At 38.4% G+C, this 19,002-nt stretch overlaps 1 protein-coding gene across 1 annotated transcript in view; it reads left to right on the top strand.

Moving 5' to 3' along the window:
- The window catches only part of RGS22 (regulator of G protein signaling 22), a 62,587-nt gene that overhangs the window by 35,601 nt on the left and 7,984 nt on the right, over window positions 1-19,002 (top strand). Inside the window, exons 14-22 of the mRNA XM_027814168.2 lie at window positions 76-270; window positions 4,495-4,587; window positions 5,107-5,273; window positions 8,398-8,560; window positions 9,169-9,327; window positions 11,104-11,166; window positions 13,170-13,331; window positions 16,296-16,475; window positions 17,997-18,137. Of these exons, the coding sequence (XP_027669969.2) occupies window positions 76-270; window positions 4,495-4,587; window positions 5,107-5,273; window positions 8,398-8,560; window positions 9,169-9,327; window positions 11,104-11,166; window positions 13,170-13,331; window positions 16,296-16,475; window positions 17,997-18,137 (1,323 nt within the window). The remainder of the gene's footprint in view (window positions 1-75; window positions 271-4,494; window positions 4,588-5,106; window positions 5,274-8,397; window positions 8,561-9,168; window positions 9,328-11,103; window positions 11,167-13,169; window positions 13,332-16,295; window positions 16,476-17,996; window positions 18,138-19,002) is intronic.

A 19,002-nucleotide genomic window follows, 5' to 3' on the forward strand; every position in this document is an offset into this window, starting at 1 on the left:
ATTCTTTCCTTCAACGGACTGTGACCATTGGAACGGATGACAGCTAAGAAACAGTTTTCTTCTGTTTTATTGTAGTTCCTTTATGCAACTTACATTGCCCCATCTGCCAGTATGGACATTGGACTTCATCAGAGTAAGAAAAACATGATTTATCAGAAAATTGACCCAGCTTTTGAGGATCTTTTTGACCCAGCAGAAGAGTATATCCTCACTGTTCTGCTAGAACCATGGACGAAGATGGTGGAAGCAGACAAATATACTTATGGAAAGGTAACTGATCTGGATGATACTGTGAAAAATATTTATGTCATGGAATAAAATTACAAGAGCCTTCGTATGCAACCCTGTTACATTTATAGTCAGGAAGGGAGTATTATGGGATGTTTTGCTTACCCCTTTCTAAGCTAATGTGTGGAATAGACTGAGCTTCCTGTGAGCAGACTTGCCATCTGAAAAGAAGGTCAGGCTTCAGTAGACCTCTTGGTCTGTGAATTAGGGAGGAATGCATCTTGCTATGGCAAAATTTTCTCTTTCACTCCGGAAGTGTCATGGATCTGCAATCTTATAATTGATAAAAAGTAATTTTCTTACGATAGATTGCCCACAAGCCTTCTATGTTTTTAATGATAAGTACAAAATAAGCTGTGTTTCTAGAGTGTCAGTGCAGTGATACTAGGTCCGTATTAATTGTATTGAGTATTTCTTAGTGTTTACAATGAAAATGCAGCTACTGCTTAGCATAAGAGGAAATGTGATATGGTGACCCAGCTGTATGTACCCCCAATACTTTTTAGGTAGCTGCCCTGCTGTGTAAGGACTAACTGTGCCCTGCAGGCTTCCTGAAGTAGGTGGCTCAGTGGTGTACTCAGTTCTAATCCCAGAAAGCCCCTGCAGGCTCATGCACATTGGAGGAGATGGCTGCAGTCCTGACTGTTTTTGACAAATAAGAACAAGAAATGATGGAGGCAGTGGTGGATGCTGTGGCTTTACGCTCTTCGTAAACTTATCTGCAAGTTACCAGTTGTAATCAGACTTCTAATTCCAAGTCTTTAACATCTCTCTCTTGGATATGGAAGGAGAAACTTACAATGGGGAATCAGGAGGTGGAGCGCAGGAAGTTAGTTCTTGTTCCTGTTTTTCTCCACTATGACCTTAGATGAAGCATCTCCATTTTTACAGGAAATATCATCACTTACTGCTGATACTTCTGTCAGCATGTAATGAGAACATGCATGCACTGCCCCCTGCAAAACATTTTTAAATGGGGAAGTTCTGTAGTACAATGTATTTTTCTTACGATATTATGCATGCATGTATGAACAACTAGGAGAACAGATGCCTAAAATCAAAGTTGAGAACAGTTTTCTAGGCCTTTTAGGTGGTGGCCAGTATAAAACATTTAAGAATATAGAACAGAAAAAAAACATTCAGCAGTATTGCCAGCTTCAGCACCTTGCAACTGAGAAGACTAATGAAGCAGAGCTCTTATCCAGATTTTTATGTTTAATAGTCTTTGATGATTTTTCCCCCCATGGGTTTATGTGAATGTGTCTTGAGTCATTTTACATCTTCAGCCTCACTGTAGTAGTAGGTTCCATGGTTTAATCATGCAACAGGAGAAAAAAGAAAAGCTTACCTTAGTTTGTTTGCAGACTTCTCCCTGATAATTTAACCTGGTACGCCGGTTATTTAACCTGGTACGCCAGTTTGGCATGTCATGAGGAACTTGTCATATCCTCAATGTTGTTATGCTTTTACGTGTTTTGGTTGTGTCCAACTTCAATTACATTTCTTTGAAACTCAGGAATCCTGGACTATTTGACCTCTCCTCTTACAGAAGGTGTTCCATACCTTAGTTACACTTATCATCCCCATCTGTATCTGTTATTTTATATTTTGATGCGATACAAGCAGTACTTGAGATCTGGGATGCACTAAGGATTACCCAGCGGCAGAATCAGAATTGTGTTTTCTGTTTTGCTCTTTGTTCCTTTCCTAATCGTTCCTATGCTTCTAATTGTCTTTTGACTCCTGGTGAACTTTGAGTGGATGTGCCAAATGTAAGCTAACAGCCAACTGCAAGGATTCCAAGATCTCTTTACTAGTAACAACTAATGGAAAGCCCTAATTTGGAGCTCACTGGAACGACCTAATGTTTATTGTCCTTGAATTCAGCTGCCCTTTTATCATGCGGATGCTAAAGTGTCCTGAAATCCTGCAGTTCTTCACAGTCAATTTATTTTTTTGCTCTGTGGAATCATTTTGCAAACTTTGTTGTATCCTCACTCACCGCTTTTCCAGATAATTTCTAAATGTTTAAAAAACCAACCTCAGCACAGACCCCCGTGAGACTCCAATAGGAACCCCACCCCATAATTTATTTCTTTATTTTTTATTTTCTATCTTCTAATTAATTCACAAGGGGACTTTCCTTCTCATCCTGTGATAACTTAATTTCCTTAAGAAATTTTGAAAGTTTGAACATTGAAAAAAAACTTACTAAAATGAAATATACTAATCCAAACACATCTGCAAAATAATATTTTTGTTTTTCAGCATCTTTTCTAAGCTTTCTGATAAATTTTTTTTCCTAAGCTATTTCAGCTGTAATTGCTTATGACCTGCAGAATACTGTGCAATTGACCACTGCTTTCATTAATCTGAAATGTTATTTACTTTCAGGCTAGTTTTACAGTACAGTCTTTCATAAATCTATATTTTCCATGTGTATTATCAGTACTAGTTGTCTAATATATATTGCCAGTCCCCACTAAGTCAAGTCATTGACTCAATCGATTATTAGTATACATCATTTTTGTATAAAAAGGACTCTGCTTTTGACGACTCTCTGAGTGTTTTCATTGCTTCTAGTGATGGAAGAATTCCTCCAGAGTAAGAACTGAAAATATAAACTTTTGCTTTAAGTTAGTGCACGTGTCATTTTATACCTCCTTGAGTTAACAGAGGGATGATCTATTACCTTTTCGGTTTAGATGATGCTTTGCTTTGCAAGTGTAGTTACGTGCAGACTTCTCGGTGCCCTAATAGCACAAACCTCTTAATCAGGGCACGAAAAACCAGAACTTAATCCTTTTGAGTGCACAATACATGTGTTTCTGAAGAGTTATAATACACAGACATAAAACGACCTGTTCTAGGAGGCACTCGAGTCTCTTTGTACTAGGCGCAGCCTGATGCTTAGACGCACTCCTTCCCAGCACAGGAGACAAGGTCTGCTTTGTATTTTGTTCAGTCCCTGGCTCTACTCTTCCCCTTTGTTCTACCATACAGCAAGATATATTTGGCCCATAATGAAACAAGATATTTTATCAAGAATTAGGTGAGTCCAAAATTGTTTATTTGGGACGTGGTCAGTATGTATCTATATTTTTATTTTTAAATGAAACATGAAAACGGGAGTTCCTTTTTATTGTTGACTCTCATCCTGTCTCTGCTTTCTGTTTAAACTTTATGAAAAATGTTCTGAATTATTTTCCTATTTACTTTTAAACTACTTATTCTTTTAAAGGAAAGAATACCCAAAAGCACTTTAAAACAGTGGAATAGAGTTACACTGAGCCTGAAGGCATTCAGATAACACGGTGATTAGTGTGGTATTCACACTTAGACAAAAGTGTAATGAATATTAATCTAAAAACTCTCTTCTCTCCCTTGCACATCAACTCTTGTATAATAAAACCACAGCTTTCTAATCTTTGTAATGGATGTGCTAATCGGTATAACACATTGACTCAATTTTGCTAAATACCCTAAAACCCGCATTTGAATGGTTCAAGAGGGTCACCAAACCGTTGGTCCGTTATGCAGTTACTGAATGTTTGCACATAACCTGGAGAACGGCTCTAGTTATGTATATAAGGCTTCTAATTTAGTTTAAAAATGCCAATACTTCATGAATTCTAATCATGCACAATTTATTATTTTAAGGCATTACCTGGTATAAAACTAAGGAAGGGGCCAAGACTGAAAGTCTGAAAGCTTTCACCTTCATTGTTTAGATATTATAGCATCTTAAGTTTCCATTTCTGGAAGTCTGTGGCACTCTATCTTTTTCACACTTCTCACTGAAAGTCATTGTTTTAAGACCTTTTTGTGTTTCTCAGTGGCACTTTGACACACTATTTGCTGGTATAGGCAATCAGGTAAGTCTGACACAATATACATAATATAATATATACACAATATAATTGAGTAATTTTTAAAACACAAAGTTCTTTTCTTAAAGATATAGTTATTTAGTGGTGTTTTGTGGAAATCTACATTAAATTAATCTACATTATAATTTTATTCTACCAGAACTTTTAACTGAATTGTTTGTCACAAGGATGTGACTTCTAGTGTCTTTTAAATATCAGCCTCATTACTGGCAAACGTATTCTTTTCTGTCCACTGTCACTGGCAAAGTGCCTGACCAGTTCTCCATCTTTCTATAATGTGTACTGTAGGGATGACATAAGATATTATTTTTATTAGGTGGAGCTGGTGGAAGAAACTCGACAGTTGGACTCTGTGTACTTTAGAAAGCTCCAGGCTTTGCATCAAGAGACTGGTTCCAAGAAGGATGAGGTAAGACAAGTACCTACTAACAAAAACAAATGCTTTCTATCAGAGGGGGTTAACACTTTGCGTATCAGCAATAAAAGACTGACCAAATCCCAGTCTGGAGAGGCAAGTAGTCTGATTTCTACCATTCATTTTGGGGAATGATTAACAGCCTTTTTTTAATTACGAATACAGGTCTTCTGTCAGTTACATCAATATCAGACCACTGTATAATTGCAGTCAATGAGATAGTTTTCACTAAAGTCTGTGGAATGTATTTTGGGCCCTTATTCTTGAGTAAATATATGAATTTCAAGTAAATTACAGGTATATATTGATTTATTTGATTATGGAACCCACACACACTGGTATGTTTAAAGCAAACATAGAACTAAAGCTGATTAAGAGCTGGAGCCTTCATTTTTTTTCTCAGCAATCAAAAACTGTTGTAGAGGAAAGTTGTCTAATGCAAGGATTCCTAGACTGAGCAAAATACAGAGATGAAAAAAGCAGTTATGCAAGGGAAATAATTTCTTCCCTCAGAGTACTGTTGCTGACACGTGTCTGCCATGCCACCCTGATGCTCTCAAAGAAGATCAGCACTTGCATCAAGTTCACAAAGAATCGACAGGTCCTAATCTATCTGACCTGATCCACGACAAAATGAAGTTAGAACAGTTCTGGGCTTTTCTTAATGAGCATTCTGCAGGGTACGTTTCTTTGTTATTATTATTTTACCCATTTCTAAGTTCAGAAGAAATTTTTGCTGGGGATCCTGGCTATCTAAATGTTCACAAGATTTAGTTGTTTTAAAGAATGTGTTTGTATATTTATGAAATCCACATGCACATTGTTCAGGCAACTCAATTGTCTTAACATTTTGGGGGTAAATATTCTCTTGTCATAACATGTTTGTATTACAGTTCTGCTTTCAGTTTCTGCTTTGATTAGTGGCAAACCCCTGAGTAGAGCAATTAGCCTATAATAAATAAAAATTTATATTTTTAAGTACAGATCTAATTTAGTACATTTTAAAGATTAAAGCTAGATGTTATAAAAATGTACAAATAGAAGACAGCCATGTTATTCCCACAGTTGTGAAAGTAACTGCAGCTGTGTGTTTGCACTGATCTGAACAGAATAAGGTATCATCTTGTAGCAGATACAGTTTATGTAGGGTTTTTGAAAAAGTGAGCCCATTTGTTTAGAAATGAAGATCTAAACAGAAGTTCCAGCAGAAGTAAATGTCAGTTTGCCAACCCCGCAACTGCCGCCACCCCCCACCATCACCCCCCACAAGCCCCACACTAATCTCTATCCTGTTTTAGGAAAAGGCAAATATACTTTTTAAGTAACTGCTATCATGTCCTTAAATTGTCATTTCCTTCCTTTAATCTAGGTTCCCATGAGCTGATGTTTTGCATATTGCCTATTGCTTCTAGTCAAGCACTGCTATTACATTAGCTTGGATATTGGTCAGCTTTTTTAAAAGTGTCCAGAGATGGGTATCTAGCACAGGATTCCTCTGGCCAAGACTCAGTGTCATCACTTCTGCTTATCATCATAGGTTCTCTTTGTAGTCAGAGAGAGAAATACATGCTTCTGGACACAATTCTTCTAATTCTGAAGGTAACATCTAAAACCAGTTTGGATGGATCATTTCTAAGGACGGCTATATCTGCTCACTGACTACAAAAAGACTGTAGGTAATAAGTTCAGATAGAGATTCTCATGCGGTGGGTGTCTATGGTCAAGTGACTTCTGAGTTGTCTAGACCAATGGTCTCCAAACTTTTCTCGTCATGCATCCCATCAGTAAAGAGCATGAACCCTCAATATATGCATATTTATTTTTTAATAAAGTATATTAATGTGATACTGAAGTTCTAATATTTTCTTCCTGCCTCCTAATGAACTGTCTCACATACCTCCTGGGGTGCACACACCCCACTTTGGAGACTGCTGGTCTAGAGTTCCTCTCTAACTGGGGAAACAGTAGGAATCACAACAGGTCACTGGCTAGGATGGGGTCCTGGACAGGTGTGCTGAACTGCATCTGGGACTTCTGGCCTCTCTGTTAATCATGGACAAGTATCATATTAAGTGACAGAGCCAGGCAGAGAAATTTTTAACTTACATAGAAATTTTCTTTTGTAAAAATTAATGATGAGGAAAAACATTTGAAAAAGTCTCACAAAACAGTGTTTTAGAGCTGGGTCCAGATCTAGTAACTCTGAAGTCCAGCTGGCATGCTATAGTAAAAATCCTTAATGGTGCTATAAGCTGAAGGGATCCTAGAACTAACGCAGTCTGGAAAATTTCAGCAAAAAACAACAAATGTGTCATTTGCCTTTTCCATTAAAATTTATGGTTCTGTTATTGCCCAATTGTAAGTGACCCAAGTTTTGGGAAGGCTGATGAGTACCTAGGCACAAATTCTGGTAAACTAAACAAAGTTCCATTAATTAATATATTAAAAAATATATAGGGTATATTCACACAATTGCAGGACAATTTGTGTTACTTTGGGTTAGTGAGTTACCACTTGTTAGTCTTGCCAGACTAACTGAATATGCACATGCTCCTGATCTGTTGAAAAGAAAAAGTAGAGTGTGCTAGGATAAGCCATCACTGTAAACAGTTTAACCTAACACAGTTTAAGATTATATATTTCGCATTTAAATAAGGGACATATTTGATCAGTTGTCATAAGCAGATGCCAAGAAGTAACTCCATAAACCACAGTAACTGTAACTTGGATTGTTTGCATTTGGGTGAACTTATTCATGTTGTGAGGAACTAGTAAATGAAAGAATTTCATTCTCAATAGAACTTAGGTCTGTAAGGGTCTCAAAATACTTTTGAAAGGGGGACATCTGTTCTTAAATCAGTCGGATGCTTTCAAAAGTTTTACTCATAGATTAATGCTTTGGAAAAGCCAGTTAGTAGCTGAATGGAAAAGTGAAACAGAATTGTCTGAATTTAATGTTTCATACTTCCTGCTGCAAATACATTGAACATCCTCATTAAAATACTCACAAAACTTCAGCTAGTAAGATACTATCAGAAAACAGTCATACAAATTAAACTGAAATTGTAGGTATGTCACTTATTCTGTCCTCTGTTTTAAAGAACAAAACCAATATATGTCCTATTAAAACAAATTGATAGTATACACTCAAAAGACTATGAACAATACATAGATCAAGAATTGCACATGGAGATTATTTGTCATTACTGGGAATAATGAAATAAGTAGTAGAATCAGTAATTTTTGAAAATGTAGCCCACAAACCGCCCTAGACACAAGATTTACCATACATAGTTTTTCTCTGCCTACATGGGGTAGGAAGGGGATGATTTCTGGGGCTGATGTTCCCGGCTGTCATCCCTGCTCTTTTCTCAGGCAATGTGATGAGGAAGCAGAACAAGAGGTGTCGACTCGTCTCTTGGTGGCTCACAGCCTCAGTACTGCTTCAGATTCTCATCTGTTTAATTTTTCTTTCTGCCTGAGAGCTCTGCGCTATGGGTCTGGTTCACAGTCCCTGCTGGATTTAGCAGTGGCACATTGAGGAGATTACTCCTTTCAGGGTAGCCCAGAAGGGACCCTAAATGAGACTCCTAAGATGTGTGTTTGATCAGCCTGTTCAGCAAGTGCCACAACCTCACCAGATGGTACCGGCAAAGAAAAAAATGACATAACATTTCAGTCCAATCTGACCTGGTATTTAGGACTTGAACACTTTGGTGGCTTGTGGTTAAACTAGTAACTCCCTAGAATGTTGATGAAATTAACTCACTATTAAAATAACATTCTGTTTAAATTTGTTTGTAGCATGGATCTCATGTGCTGGCTAGATATTGAACAGTTCAGAAAGATGCTCCACAAGGATAAAGAAAAAAGGGAGGAAAAATCTAAGGACATTAAAAACAAGTACTTAAACAAAAGTTACTTCTTCGGACCCAACAGCCCAGCTACCAGAGAAAAACAAGAGCAGGTATCAGCTGCAAAAGTGTTCATAATGAACAATCACACTGAATGTGACTGAGATAAAAGAAGCTTTCCTCCAGCTTTTCCCCAAGCCATCTCCTCAAATCTTACCAATATTTTTGGCCAGACATCTGGTTCTGTTCTGGTTGTGGGGGTCCCTTCCTTCCTGTTCAGGCTCTTCCTCCCCTCTCTTTACAGAACATCTCTCTTAAACCCTGATCTGAGGCCGCAGCCAGAGCTTGCACAACACAGCTCAGAAAAAGTGTAAAAATGGCTTTCAGGCAGAGTAACTTGTCTCAGCTTTCTATTTTAGTATGTCAGTAAAGCCACAGACAGCAAGTCTGAGCTGTGGTACTCCGATCTATCTTTATACTTCAGGAAATTTACTTGGTCAAGCTTGGGTATTATTTGCTGGAGCCTGTATTCTATTATAGGTAGGGACAATTGTAATCTGTCCCTTTTATGAAAAGTACATGTGAGCCTTGGGTAAGCATGCATTAAATGCTTTGCTTACAGTTAAGCTCATGCTTTGCTAAATCAAGGATGTAGAGAGATAAAGGACTTTTGGTATACACAAAAGTTTATGTCATGTGTTGTTGTATTTGGATTACTTAGCTAATGCATTCAGGTGGAGGATGGGGACAAATCCTTCATGATCGACTTTCGGCAGCGGTTCTGCTAGGAATTCAGCAATGTGTCCAGGAGAGATTAGAAAAACAATGGCTGCCATTGTTCCTGGCAGATGAACACCATGGGGCGGAGAGACAAGCAAAGGTAATTTTTTAACAAAGCAACACATCCTGGCATTGTTTTTGTTTGGCTCATAATTTGCCATTCAGATAAAATGGTTCAGAGGAAAAGCAGTCCACAGCTCACATTCAGTCATTGAAAGAGATGCTGTAGCATGTACAGGTTGAAGCATTTAACTCGCTAATTGTGAAGGCAGTTCCTCTGAAGGCTTAGTCTAGCTGACAGTAGTTAGATCCTAAATCTGAAGGAACTGGCGTTAGCTCCATTGCCAGCCAGGCTGCCAGGGGAGTAAACTAATCTTTGCTGTAGTGCAGCACTCTCTGTATGCCATTTTGTCCTAGTCATACACTTGCACACAGAAGAACTGCTGCTTTGTGTAAAGGATTTGCCCAAGGGGACAAGAACACAAGCAAATGAATGGGCTTCCCACGCTGTATTCTCTCTCTTACACTGCCCATATTCTCCCATCTGGAGCTGCACTGCCTGTAGAAATGACTCCAGGACTTGTGAAATTCTGCTGAGTGGGGAGGTTAACTGCTGCAAGCCTTAGACCAATTGGTTACTTCAGAAAGTTGCCAGAAAAGTGGGAATGAGGAGCCTTTCACTCCTGCTGGTTCATTAGAAAGACTGGGGAATGGGCAGAGCAGCTAACATCTGCCTTTTATGAGAGTGCCTCTGTAGCTGGGATCTGTGTAGGGGCAAATAGACTTGTTTTTTTGCACTTCCACAACAGCTCTGAAATGTGAATTACACAGCAGAGGGAAACTTTACAGTTCCACCAAGCAGACACATATGCACACTGCATTGATTCGTAAAACTTGTTTTCCATGATCTTTTTAGCATCAAGAACATTGTCAGAAGTGTTGTCACAAGTGCATATGATCTGGATCCTTTTCATTGATTCAGAGCACTAAGCAATCTGACAAGTATAGGTTCTGGCAAGACAAATTTTAATTTTAATAACGATTATGTGATTAAAACAAAATTTCCTAACCCTCTGCGTTTTTAGCTGAACTCTGCCTTCTTTACAAGGCATGGCACAAGACCATGCAATAAGGCTAAGTTGCTTCCAGGTCTGGAAGCTAGCTCATGCCTCTTCTTGCACCTGCTGCACTGTACTGGCAGGGAGAGCAGCCCACGCAGTTTGGAAAATGCTGCATTCAACACTAATATACAGTTTAGAGGATATACATACTTCTAATGAGCTTTTCCTAACTCCGTTTATGTCTGACTGCTCTTTTCTCTTTCTTATTGCAAATTCAGAGGATGAAAAGGTCCTTTGAAGAAAGTATTTTAGAAGAAATGAAACCAGATGACATTCTCCACTTGGCTTCATATTTCACAGTGACCAAACACTGTGGGCATGCTATGTAGTCCTTATTCAGAAAATCTGCCCTTGATTTGAGGTGTATTTTTGCTACAAAGACGCTGCAGGATCAAGACTATATTTCTGATGCAGCTGTCCAAAGGAACTGAAAACATTTCATTAAAAAAAAAAAAGCCCCAAATTTGTTCCTAATATAAGTGATCCCTCAAAACATGATGGGTAAGGTAAACTAGTGGGAAAGCACAGTCTGCTGCTATTGCTTCTTGTCTTCTCTAACTCCCCGGTCTTAATGAGCATGTGCTCATTTATAGCTGAAGGGATGTCATTCAGAGTGGGTCCACAACAAGTTTCAGATATAAAAATGTATACAAAGACATATCAGCTATTTACCACTGTGGTCTTGGTCATTAGAAGGCTGAACATAAAACAAGAATTGTTAAAAAATACAATAATAATCCTTTGTTCAAATGTAGATAAAGGACATAACTGAAGATCTTTCACACCAAAAACAGGAGAAGACAGCTAGGATGTGGAAGGCAAGTGAAGTTTATTATGTCTCTTTTGTGTGCGGTTTCACTGTCTTTTTTGTTTGGACCTTGCACATCCTTCACAGTTTCCCTGCTAACAGTGTGAGGCCCAAATGTAATGCTGTCAAAAGCAGGCATGATTGTATTTGCTGTAATGGACTGATTACTCACATTACTGGTGATTTTAGCTCCCTGCTGGATGTTCATGGTAAATTTCTCGCCCTTCCTGGCTGGAAAGGTCACACTTGAAAACAACGTCTCTTGTTCTGGGCTTTGGAGCACTCTTAACCCTCCTCAAACTGATATTGTACCTTTAATTCACTTTTATCTGTATTTTGCATGCAGTGGACTTATTGGGACAAGCTGTTCATTCCAGCATCTGGTAGTTTATTTATTATTGCAAGTGGATTACGTGCAGACACAAAAGGGAATGTGAAGTATGCAGTGGAGTGGGCAGGTTTAATCATATCTCACAGTATCTGTTTCATTTAGAATTGTATTTTAATCTTACAGCACTGAGATAATATCAATTTTAAACATCTTAAACCTTTATAATAATACATTTCATCAGATGTTTGCCAGTTTTTTCCTTTTGAAGAGCAGTGAACTCTTCGTGATTGCCAACATACAAGTTGTGTACATTTATTCAGTTGAACTTTTATTGTCTGTTGAAATCAAACTGGAGACCCGGTCACCAATTATCCATGCAAACCATTAGCTCGAAAGGGATCCAAAGTGCATGTGGGTTCTGTTAACTGAGTTTTCCCTTTGTCTGTTTGTCGGGAAGATGGTTATTTTCCATGTTCTGCTTCAAGATTGTTGACCCATAAAATAAGCAGTGTTCGTATATTAGTATAGGGACGGGAGCAATGTTTTGTTCTTCCCTTCATGAATATGCCCCAGAAGTAATTTTCCCCACAAGTTGTCTAAATCCTGGTCACAGGGGATAGAACATGTTTGGAGAATTGGAGGAGGGCTGAGAAGATCCCACCTTTCTGTCTAAGTTCAGCTGACTTTATTTTAACCAGAGGACCTTTTGGACAGCCACCACCCACCCTCTTGCAAGGGTAGGCTCTATGGTAGGACATTAAGCCTAACCCCTGTTTTTAAGAGAAGCTGCAGAAAGACCTTCATCTTAGAATCAGGTTAGATTTCCAGGACTGTCTGCAACAACTACAAATGTTTCTGTCCCATGCTGACCATTGAACAGCACTCCATCCCTTGACGACTTCAAGAGTTTTATACCACTGTTAGAAGACAGTTTTCATTCATCTATCTGATAACAAAAAGGAGTCGTTTGGCTTGCTCCTCAGTGGCAGCACAATAACTGTTCAGGAAGGCAGGCCAGCCTGAGCTTAATTTCAGACAAACTATCCCTGCATAAGCCATCTTTATTTCTCCACCCTTTCCTGGCTGCCTACCGCTCTGTGCTTTGCAGCATGAGGATTTCCAAAACGCCTTGATGCCTTTAAAGTGTGTTTTACTATTGGTAGCTTTATTCCGCAGAGAGCAAACTCTCTGGCTTCTGTTGGTGATCATGGCAACACATTTCAAAGCTCATTTTGTTGGTGAGATCCCTGTCAGAAGCATTTTACAACTTTAAGCTATGTGGTTTGTCTGTTCCTTTTTCTTTGTTGTTTGTTTGCACAAAACTCAAACTGTTCTCTAGAAAAGTAGCCTGTTGCCATAATCAATAACAATAGCTGTTTCCATACTTTATAGTATGTAGTCATATGGTCTAAATCATTGTCAGTCATTTCCTCTCCCATCACGTCTTCCAAAAAATGTTGCCCAAACCAAACTGGAAAAAAAAAAAAGAAAAGAAAAAGAAAAAAGGAGAGAAAGAAATGAAACCTTGCCACATTCTATTGTATCCATGTCATAAACTCATAAACTATTGAAAGTTAGGGTCAGTGCAAAGATAAGAATCAGACAGTTTATGCTAACTAATGCTTTTGTTATTGCTTTTTGAAACAAAGTTTATTTGGTGCATTTATTTCTTCTTTCAACAGCATGTGGACAATAAGCGGGTTTCTTCATCTAGTGAAATAATTGCTTTCCGCAAAGCGCTGTTGAATCCAGTGACAGCAAATCAATTTCAACACTTTGTGTCACTGAAAGGAGACCTACTGGAGAATGGAGTGCTCTTTTGGCAAGAAGTACAGAAGTATAAGGTATGGTGGTAAAATGGAGCAAGGGGAGTATCATTGAATTTGTAAGCAAATGCATCCATTACTGCATATTAGGAGAATTTAAACAAGAATATCTCTTAAGAATTTCCTTTTTCATAGCAAAAGCTCTTTCACCGTTTAAACTATTTTTTTCTGCAATGAAAATCCTCACTTCTTAAGGGTAGCTATTTTTAAGGACTTGAATGTATTATCCCTGTATTTCCTCAGGCTTCTGCAAACTGTAACATTCTTCTGAGTCTCGAAAGGGACACTACCAACTAGCTAATGCTCAGATTTTGGTATACATCTGTTGAGCAGTAGAAAATATGCAAGCATTAAAATGTTCATTCTGTCTTTATAGTTACACACTGTTAAATAATGGGATTGTTGCCAAAGTTGTTAATCCCTCAAAAATCAGAGAAAACTTTTAAATTCTGTCAAATATACAGATGTAAAGATAGTATCTACCCAAAAAACCTGTATGTATAATGCAGACCCCCAGCTCCCTTGCACTCTGTGCACTCACATTTGACTGCAGCTGAGGATGTGGCCAAGGTGAAACATGATGGGGAAGGTCAGCAGGGATTGCCTCTCTCCCAGATACATACATGTGAAATTGCTGCTGTGTGGGGTGAAACATAATGGGCGACTTCTGGAGTGAGCCTTTAAATCACACTGCAGCCCCCTAGTAGCACCCTAGACTGAATGCAGGAGCACCAGGGATCATTCCCTTGTTCATCATTCCTTTTGTCTCTGGGACATTACTGATGCAAAAGTGCTACTGGAGTGCAGAGCCTCTCCCGGGCTCCTAAATGTAGCCTGGGTGCACATGGCAGGCAGGGAGAATGAGGTTAGCTAACAATCTCAAGAATTAGGAGGTAAATACAGTTGATGCTTCAGTAGCACTTGGAGATCCTCTGCAGGCATGTGGGTATATTTTCACTGTTTAATTTTATGCATTTGAATTTGGGGTCTGCTTTAGAAGCTGAAGCTGCTTTGTTTCCAGGAGGGAATCGCCCCTCTTCACAGAGGCTTCGATCTTCAAGCAGGGAATCATCAGCCAAAATGCTCGCTGCGGGTGCTGTTGTCTCTCTCTGGGTTACAGAGTGACTAGCTTAGACTAGAAACTGGACATGAAGGCACCTGTAGTTCCATCACATAAATCCTTCTTAAAATATTTGATGATTTTCAGACTTGTGACTTTTCATTGCTACATGGTGGAGGACATGTAAACTTTCTGCAGCTTAATGTGGAGTGTAGATTAGACTGTTTTCTTTGTGGATCTGCTCTCCGAAGAAAGCCTTCGTTGTTTTATTTTTGTGGTGTCGTGTCTGCCCCCCCCCCCCCAATTCCCCCATTTGTGTTAATTTTATTTGTCTTCTTATCAAGAAAAAGTACAATCTGACCGTATTTCTACAAGCATGCGATTTGTCATGGTTGGCAGTTGATGCTCTTTATAGAAGCAAAGGGCTGGAGTAGTAGGAGCGCTGTGGGTCAGGCTGAACCGGAGGAATATTGCCAAGGACGTGGGCAGCGCTTTGCACAGTGCATACTTGTGTTGTCTGAGCCCTGTCATGCACTCAGTTTAGACAGAACTCCCTTTAGGAGTCAATGACTGCATTGCTCCTTGTAACCCATCAGGGTGGCAGCACATCTTGGGAGAATAAAAAAAATATATTTTATTTTAAAAAAATATGAAGAAATCTAACTCTGTGGATCATTTCCATCTGTTCCTCTATGCTCATGTCTCATCTCTCTTCATATCACATGGCTTGTTTGTCTTCCCTCTTACTACAGCTCTGTGCTTTTTCTTCTATGCTAGATCAGCAAAGGAAGCCATAATATGTTCTTAGGATATATTGAGTATGTTTTTGTATTGCCTTACTTTCCTCATTGTAGCTGTTATCATTCTCTTTTTTCCTTCACAAAACTAAAAAGTATTCATAATCAAACAAGCCAGCTCTTTCACATACCACATTTCTGGTGAAAAGCCTTGTATTTAATTTCTTCACAAAGTGAATATCCAGCCTCCTATACCAAAACTAAATGCATATTCTTCATTTAAAGATCTCTTTTTCTGAAAATTCTCTGAGTGTTTACTGTGACTCTAGTAGATATATGTGACAACCTCCTAGTGTTATAGACATTTCCTGGTGTTTATGTATAGATGGAAGGTTTGTGTTTCAAAGCATGTGAGGGAAGTTCTTCGAATCATTTTTCCTTCCCATCAAAGTCCAATGGTAGCATTCTCAGAGTGTGAAAACACAGTAATAACAGGTTTTACAAGAACAACAGGATCACATAAAAAAAAGTGGAAAACCCCCAGTGGTCCTTTGGGATCTCACCCTTGTAAATTCAGGTTTGTTTTGTATTCTGTCCCTCACAGAGTTATTTCAAATACTGAGGTTTTGGGAAACTAGAAAATCTTACTGAGTGGTGAAATTAGATTTCAATGATTTACTGGTAGCTGAAATTGTCCCCTCTTGCACCAACGTTCCTGGTCATGATACTCTGTACCCTCTAAATAACTGCCCCCTTTTCTTGGAGTATTTAGAGCATTTCTTTGTCTTGGTACCATGGCTATGCTAGTCATAGCAGGCTCATTGGGAAAATCAGTGCATTTCACACCTGTAGGTGAGTTTTTCTTTTCACATATACCTCCTATTTGCCAGTAACGTACTTAGACTGAATGCAGGATAAAACTAACCTGTTCCATCAGAATGTGCAGGCAGAGGTTATCCCCTAAAAGCAATGCTTGTTACACATCTGCATTTGCAAACCAGAAGTTCCATTCATGTCTTAACTATGTCTTTGACCATGCACATTTGCAATAAGAATTTTGTCCTACATACTGAAGGAATTTATTGTATAATTATTTTTGTATGACTTTTACTCTTTGATCACTGGGCCCCTGTAAAGGGTCTTGCGTCTCTCCATTGACTGAAAATGCTATTTTTCATCTTTCAGGACTTGTGCCATTCTCATTGTGATGATGCCACAATCCAGAAAAAGATCACAGCTATTATTGACTGCTTTATTAATTCCACCATACCCCCAGCTTTGCAGATTGACATCCCAACTGAACAAGCAAAAAAGATTTTGGAGCACAGGAAAGAACTAGGACCTTACATTTTTAGAGAGGCACAGGTAAGAAGCTGGGAGAATATCTGTTAATAGGTCTGGCTAGAGTCTGTGTGCCCAGTTTTTAAGGACAGGCTTATGTGACAATTTGGACTCTGTATGTAAGGCTGGGCATGAAGGAGAATGCTATAGTTATGCCTTTCAATGAAGATTGAATGGTGGAGATGACAGAGGAGCTTCAGATATTTACTGCTCAGTAACTGGACTATGTCTGACAGCTAGCTGATCTTGGAAAGGTGTTACCCAGGTCTGTGTTAGGAATTCTGGCAGTAGAAATTAATTCTGTCTATGTTTCTAGTTGCTTGTTCTTTACACCTTGATTAATGTCAGAGAAGTAATCTGCACTTAGAAAGTTTGTATTTTTTTTGTAGTTTATGATAAAAAAGCAGATGTGAGTAAAGCACAAGGACAGCTTAACTTACAGAACAGCTTTCGCTTCTGTTACAGAAAGTCTGTATTAAATGGCTGTAGACAATTTTCTCTCTGATCTTTGTACTCATCAGACAGAACAGCAATTTGTGAACCTTTACTACAGACTGTTTTCTAATTCCTTGTTACTGTCTTCTCTGTCTTACCTTCTAAACCCAAGAAAGCTAGTTCTTTTCCTATAAAATTGCTGTCAACACATTTAAACATTGACTGTGAGTCCATAAAGTGTTTGGATCACAAAAGATGAATGGTTTGTCAGAGAAAAGGGTTCATATAGGTCCTAAGAGGAATACAGCCTGTGTAAAACCCAGTGAACTCCAGATATGTGGCACAAAACCAAGGGAAGAACTTGGCCCAAAAGCTGTGACTGGAACATGACAGTGACTCACATGTCACTTTCAAGTCTGTTGAGCCAGAAGCAAGTGAGGTGCTGAGCATGCTCGGCTCGTTTGAAGCCAAGTTTCTCAATGAGAATTAAACGTCTAAATAAATTGAAAACTGTAAGCCTTAGTACGTGCAGCAACAGAATTCACTGAACCCCTCTGTTTGCTTTTTCTAAAATTGTTTTTCTTACTCTAGTTCAAAAACGACCCTGTGAGAGATTATATCATTTAAAAATTATCCAAGATTTGCTCATAGATCTGTAATGTGGTTTAAGAGCCTTTCCAGAGGCAAAAAAGTATTTCCTTTCTCTTAAGGAAGGAAAAAAGCTCTCTCCCTAATGAACAGAATATTTGAAATACTTGAACAGAACAGTGGTGCAAAAGCAATCCTACTGGTGTATATTTTATCAAGAGTACTTGTAAAAAATGATGGATGTTTTCATTAATGCAAACAATTGTTTAGGGAAATATAAAAAAAGAAAGTGCCTTTTAACTGTGTTTTAGGAAGATTTCTCACCAGTAATAAACACACTGATGAAAAGCATGTGCCGAGCAAAGCTGGGCTGAAATGTCAGGACACAGTACGTGGGAGGAACAAGGCTGTGTATTCAAAAAGAAATAGTTATTTCATTGTCATGGTAAACTACATTTCATTTTACAGTAAACTTGGTTTTCTTAATACAGTCAAGACCAACTTTCTTTTCTTTCTGTGCAGATGAGTATTTTTGCTCTTCTGTTTAAATTTTGGCCGAAATTTTGTAAGTTTCGAAGCAATTTGGCTAGTGACAAAATTCTACTTGCCTTGGAGAGAAAAAAGGAAAAAAAGATGCGAAAGAAAGAAGGCAAAACAGCAGAGGTAAGGCTCACAAAATTTCACGTGGCAGCTGACAAACTGCATAAAAACTCCTTCATGAGCAAACATTCGTGAATTCAAACAACCCTTTCTTAGCCGGATCCAAAGCTACCTAAATCCTGTTGTTAGAATTCCAGCTTTACATGGAACCTGGTCCTAGGGCAATTAGCTCCCAATCCTGTTGATGCATATACATATGTTTAACTTGAAGCAGATGAGTCAACGGAATACTCCTTTCATTAAGCAGGGGGAAAATGTATTTTAGTCATCTTTTGTGCCAAGAGAACAGCAAAAAAGAGGGCTGAACTAAAAAAAGAGTAATCTATGTACAGTCCATGTGTACAACGGGTAACTGCTGACCTGTTTGCATTTCAGTATGTACTGTCCTATTTTAGAATTTACAGTTCTGGGTCACTATTGAAAGCAAAACAGAGCAAAACAAAACCAGATTTCATATCTGTTTTTCAGAAGGAGCATTTGAAAAGTCTGCACGTTATTTTAAAAAATATTTATGTTCTAATTGCTTTGTGTAGTCTTTGTCTTTTCTTGAGTGTTTCTCAGCTTTGACAGTGAAATTGTTAGACTGTTCACAATGAGTTTCCAGACAGTTTCAGTACATTAACAGAACTGTGACCTCTACAGCGGAATGCTTGCTTGTAAAGTTGTTTTTCTTGGAATTTTATTATTAAAATATATTGGACTTTTTCTATTGATTATAGGCTTAATAAAAGTTTATTTTTTACGAAATGTGATTGTTCAGCCAGCTTTGAGGAGAGAACATTCCTTTAAGAGCAGAGAAATCATTGGACATGCAAACTATCAGAAGTAGCATTAAAAGCTCTTTACATATTTTAAATACTGCGTACAA

This window comes from Falco cherrug, chromosome 3 (assembly GCF_023634085.1).
Source record: "Falco cherrug isolate bFalChe1 chromosome 3, bFalChe1.pri, whole genome shotgun sequence".
Taxonomy (NCBI): domain Eukaryota; kingdom Metazoa; phylum Chordata; class Aves; order Falconiformes; family Falconidae; genus Falco; species Falco cherrug.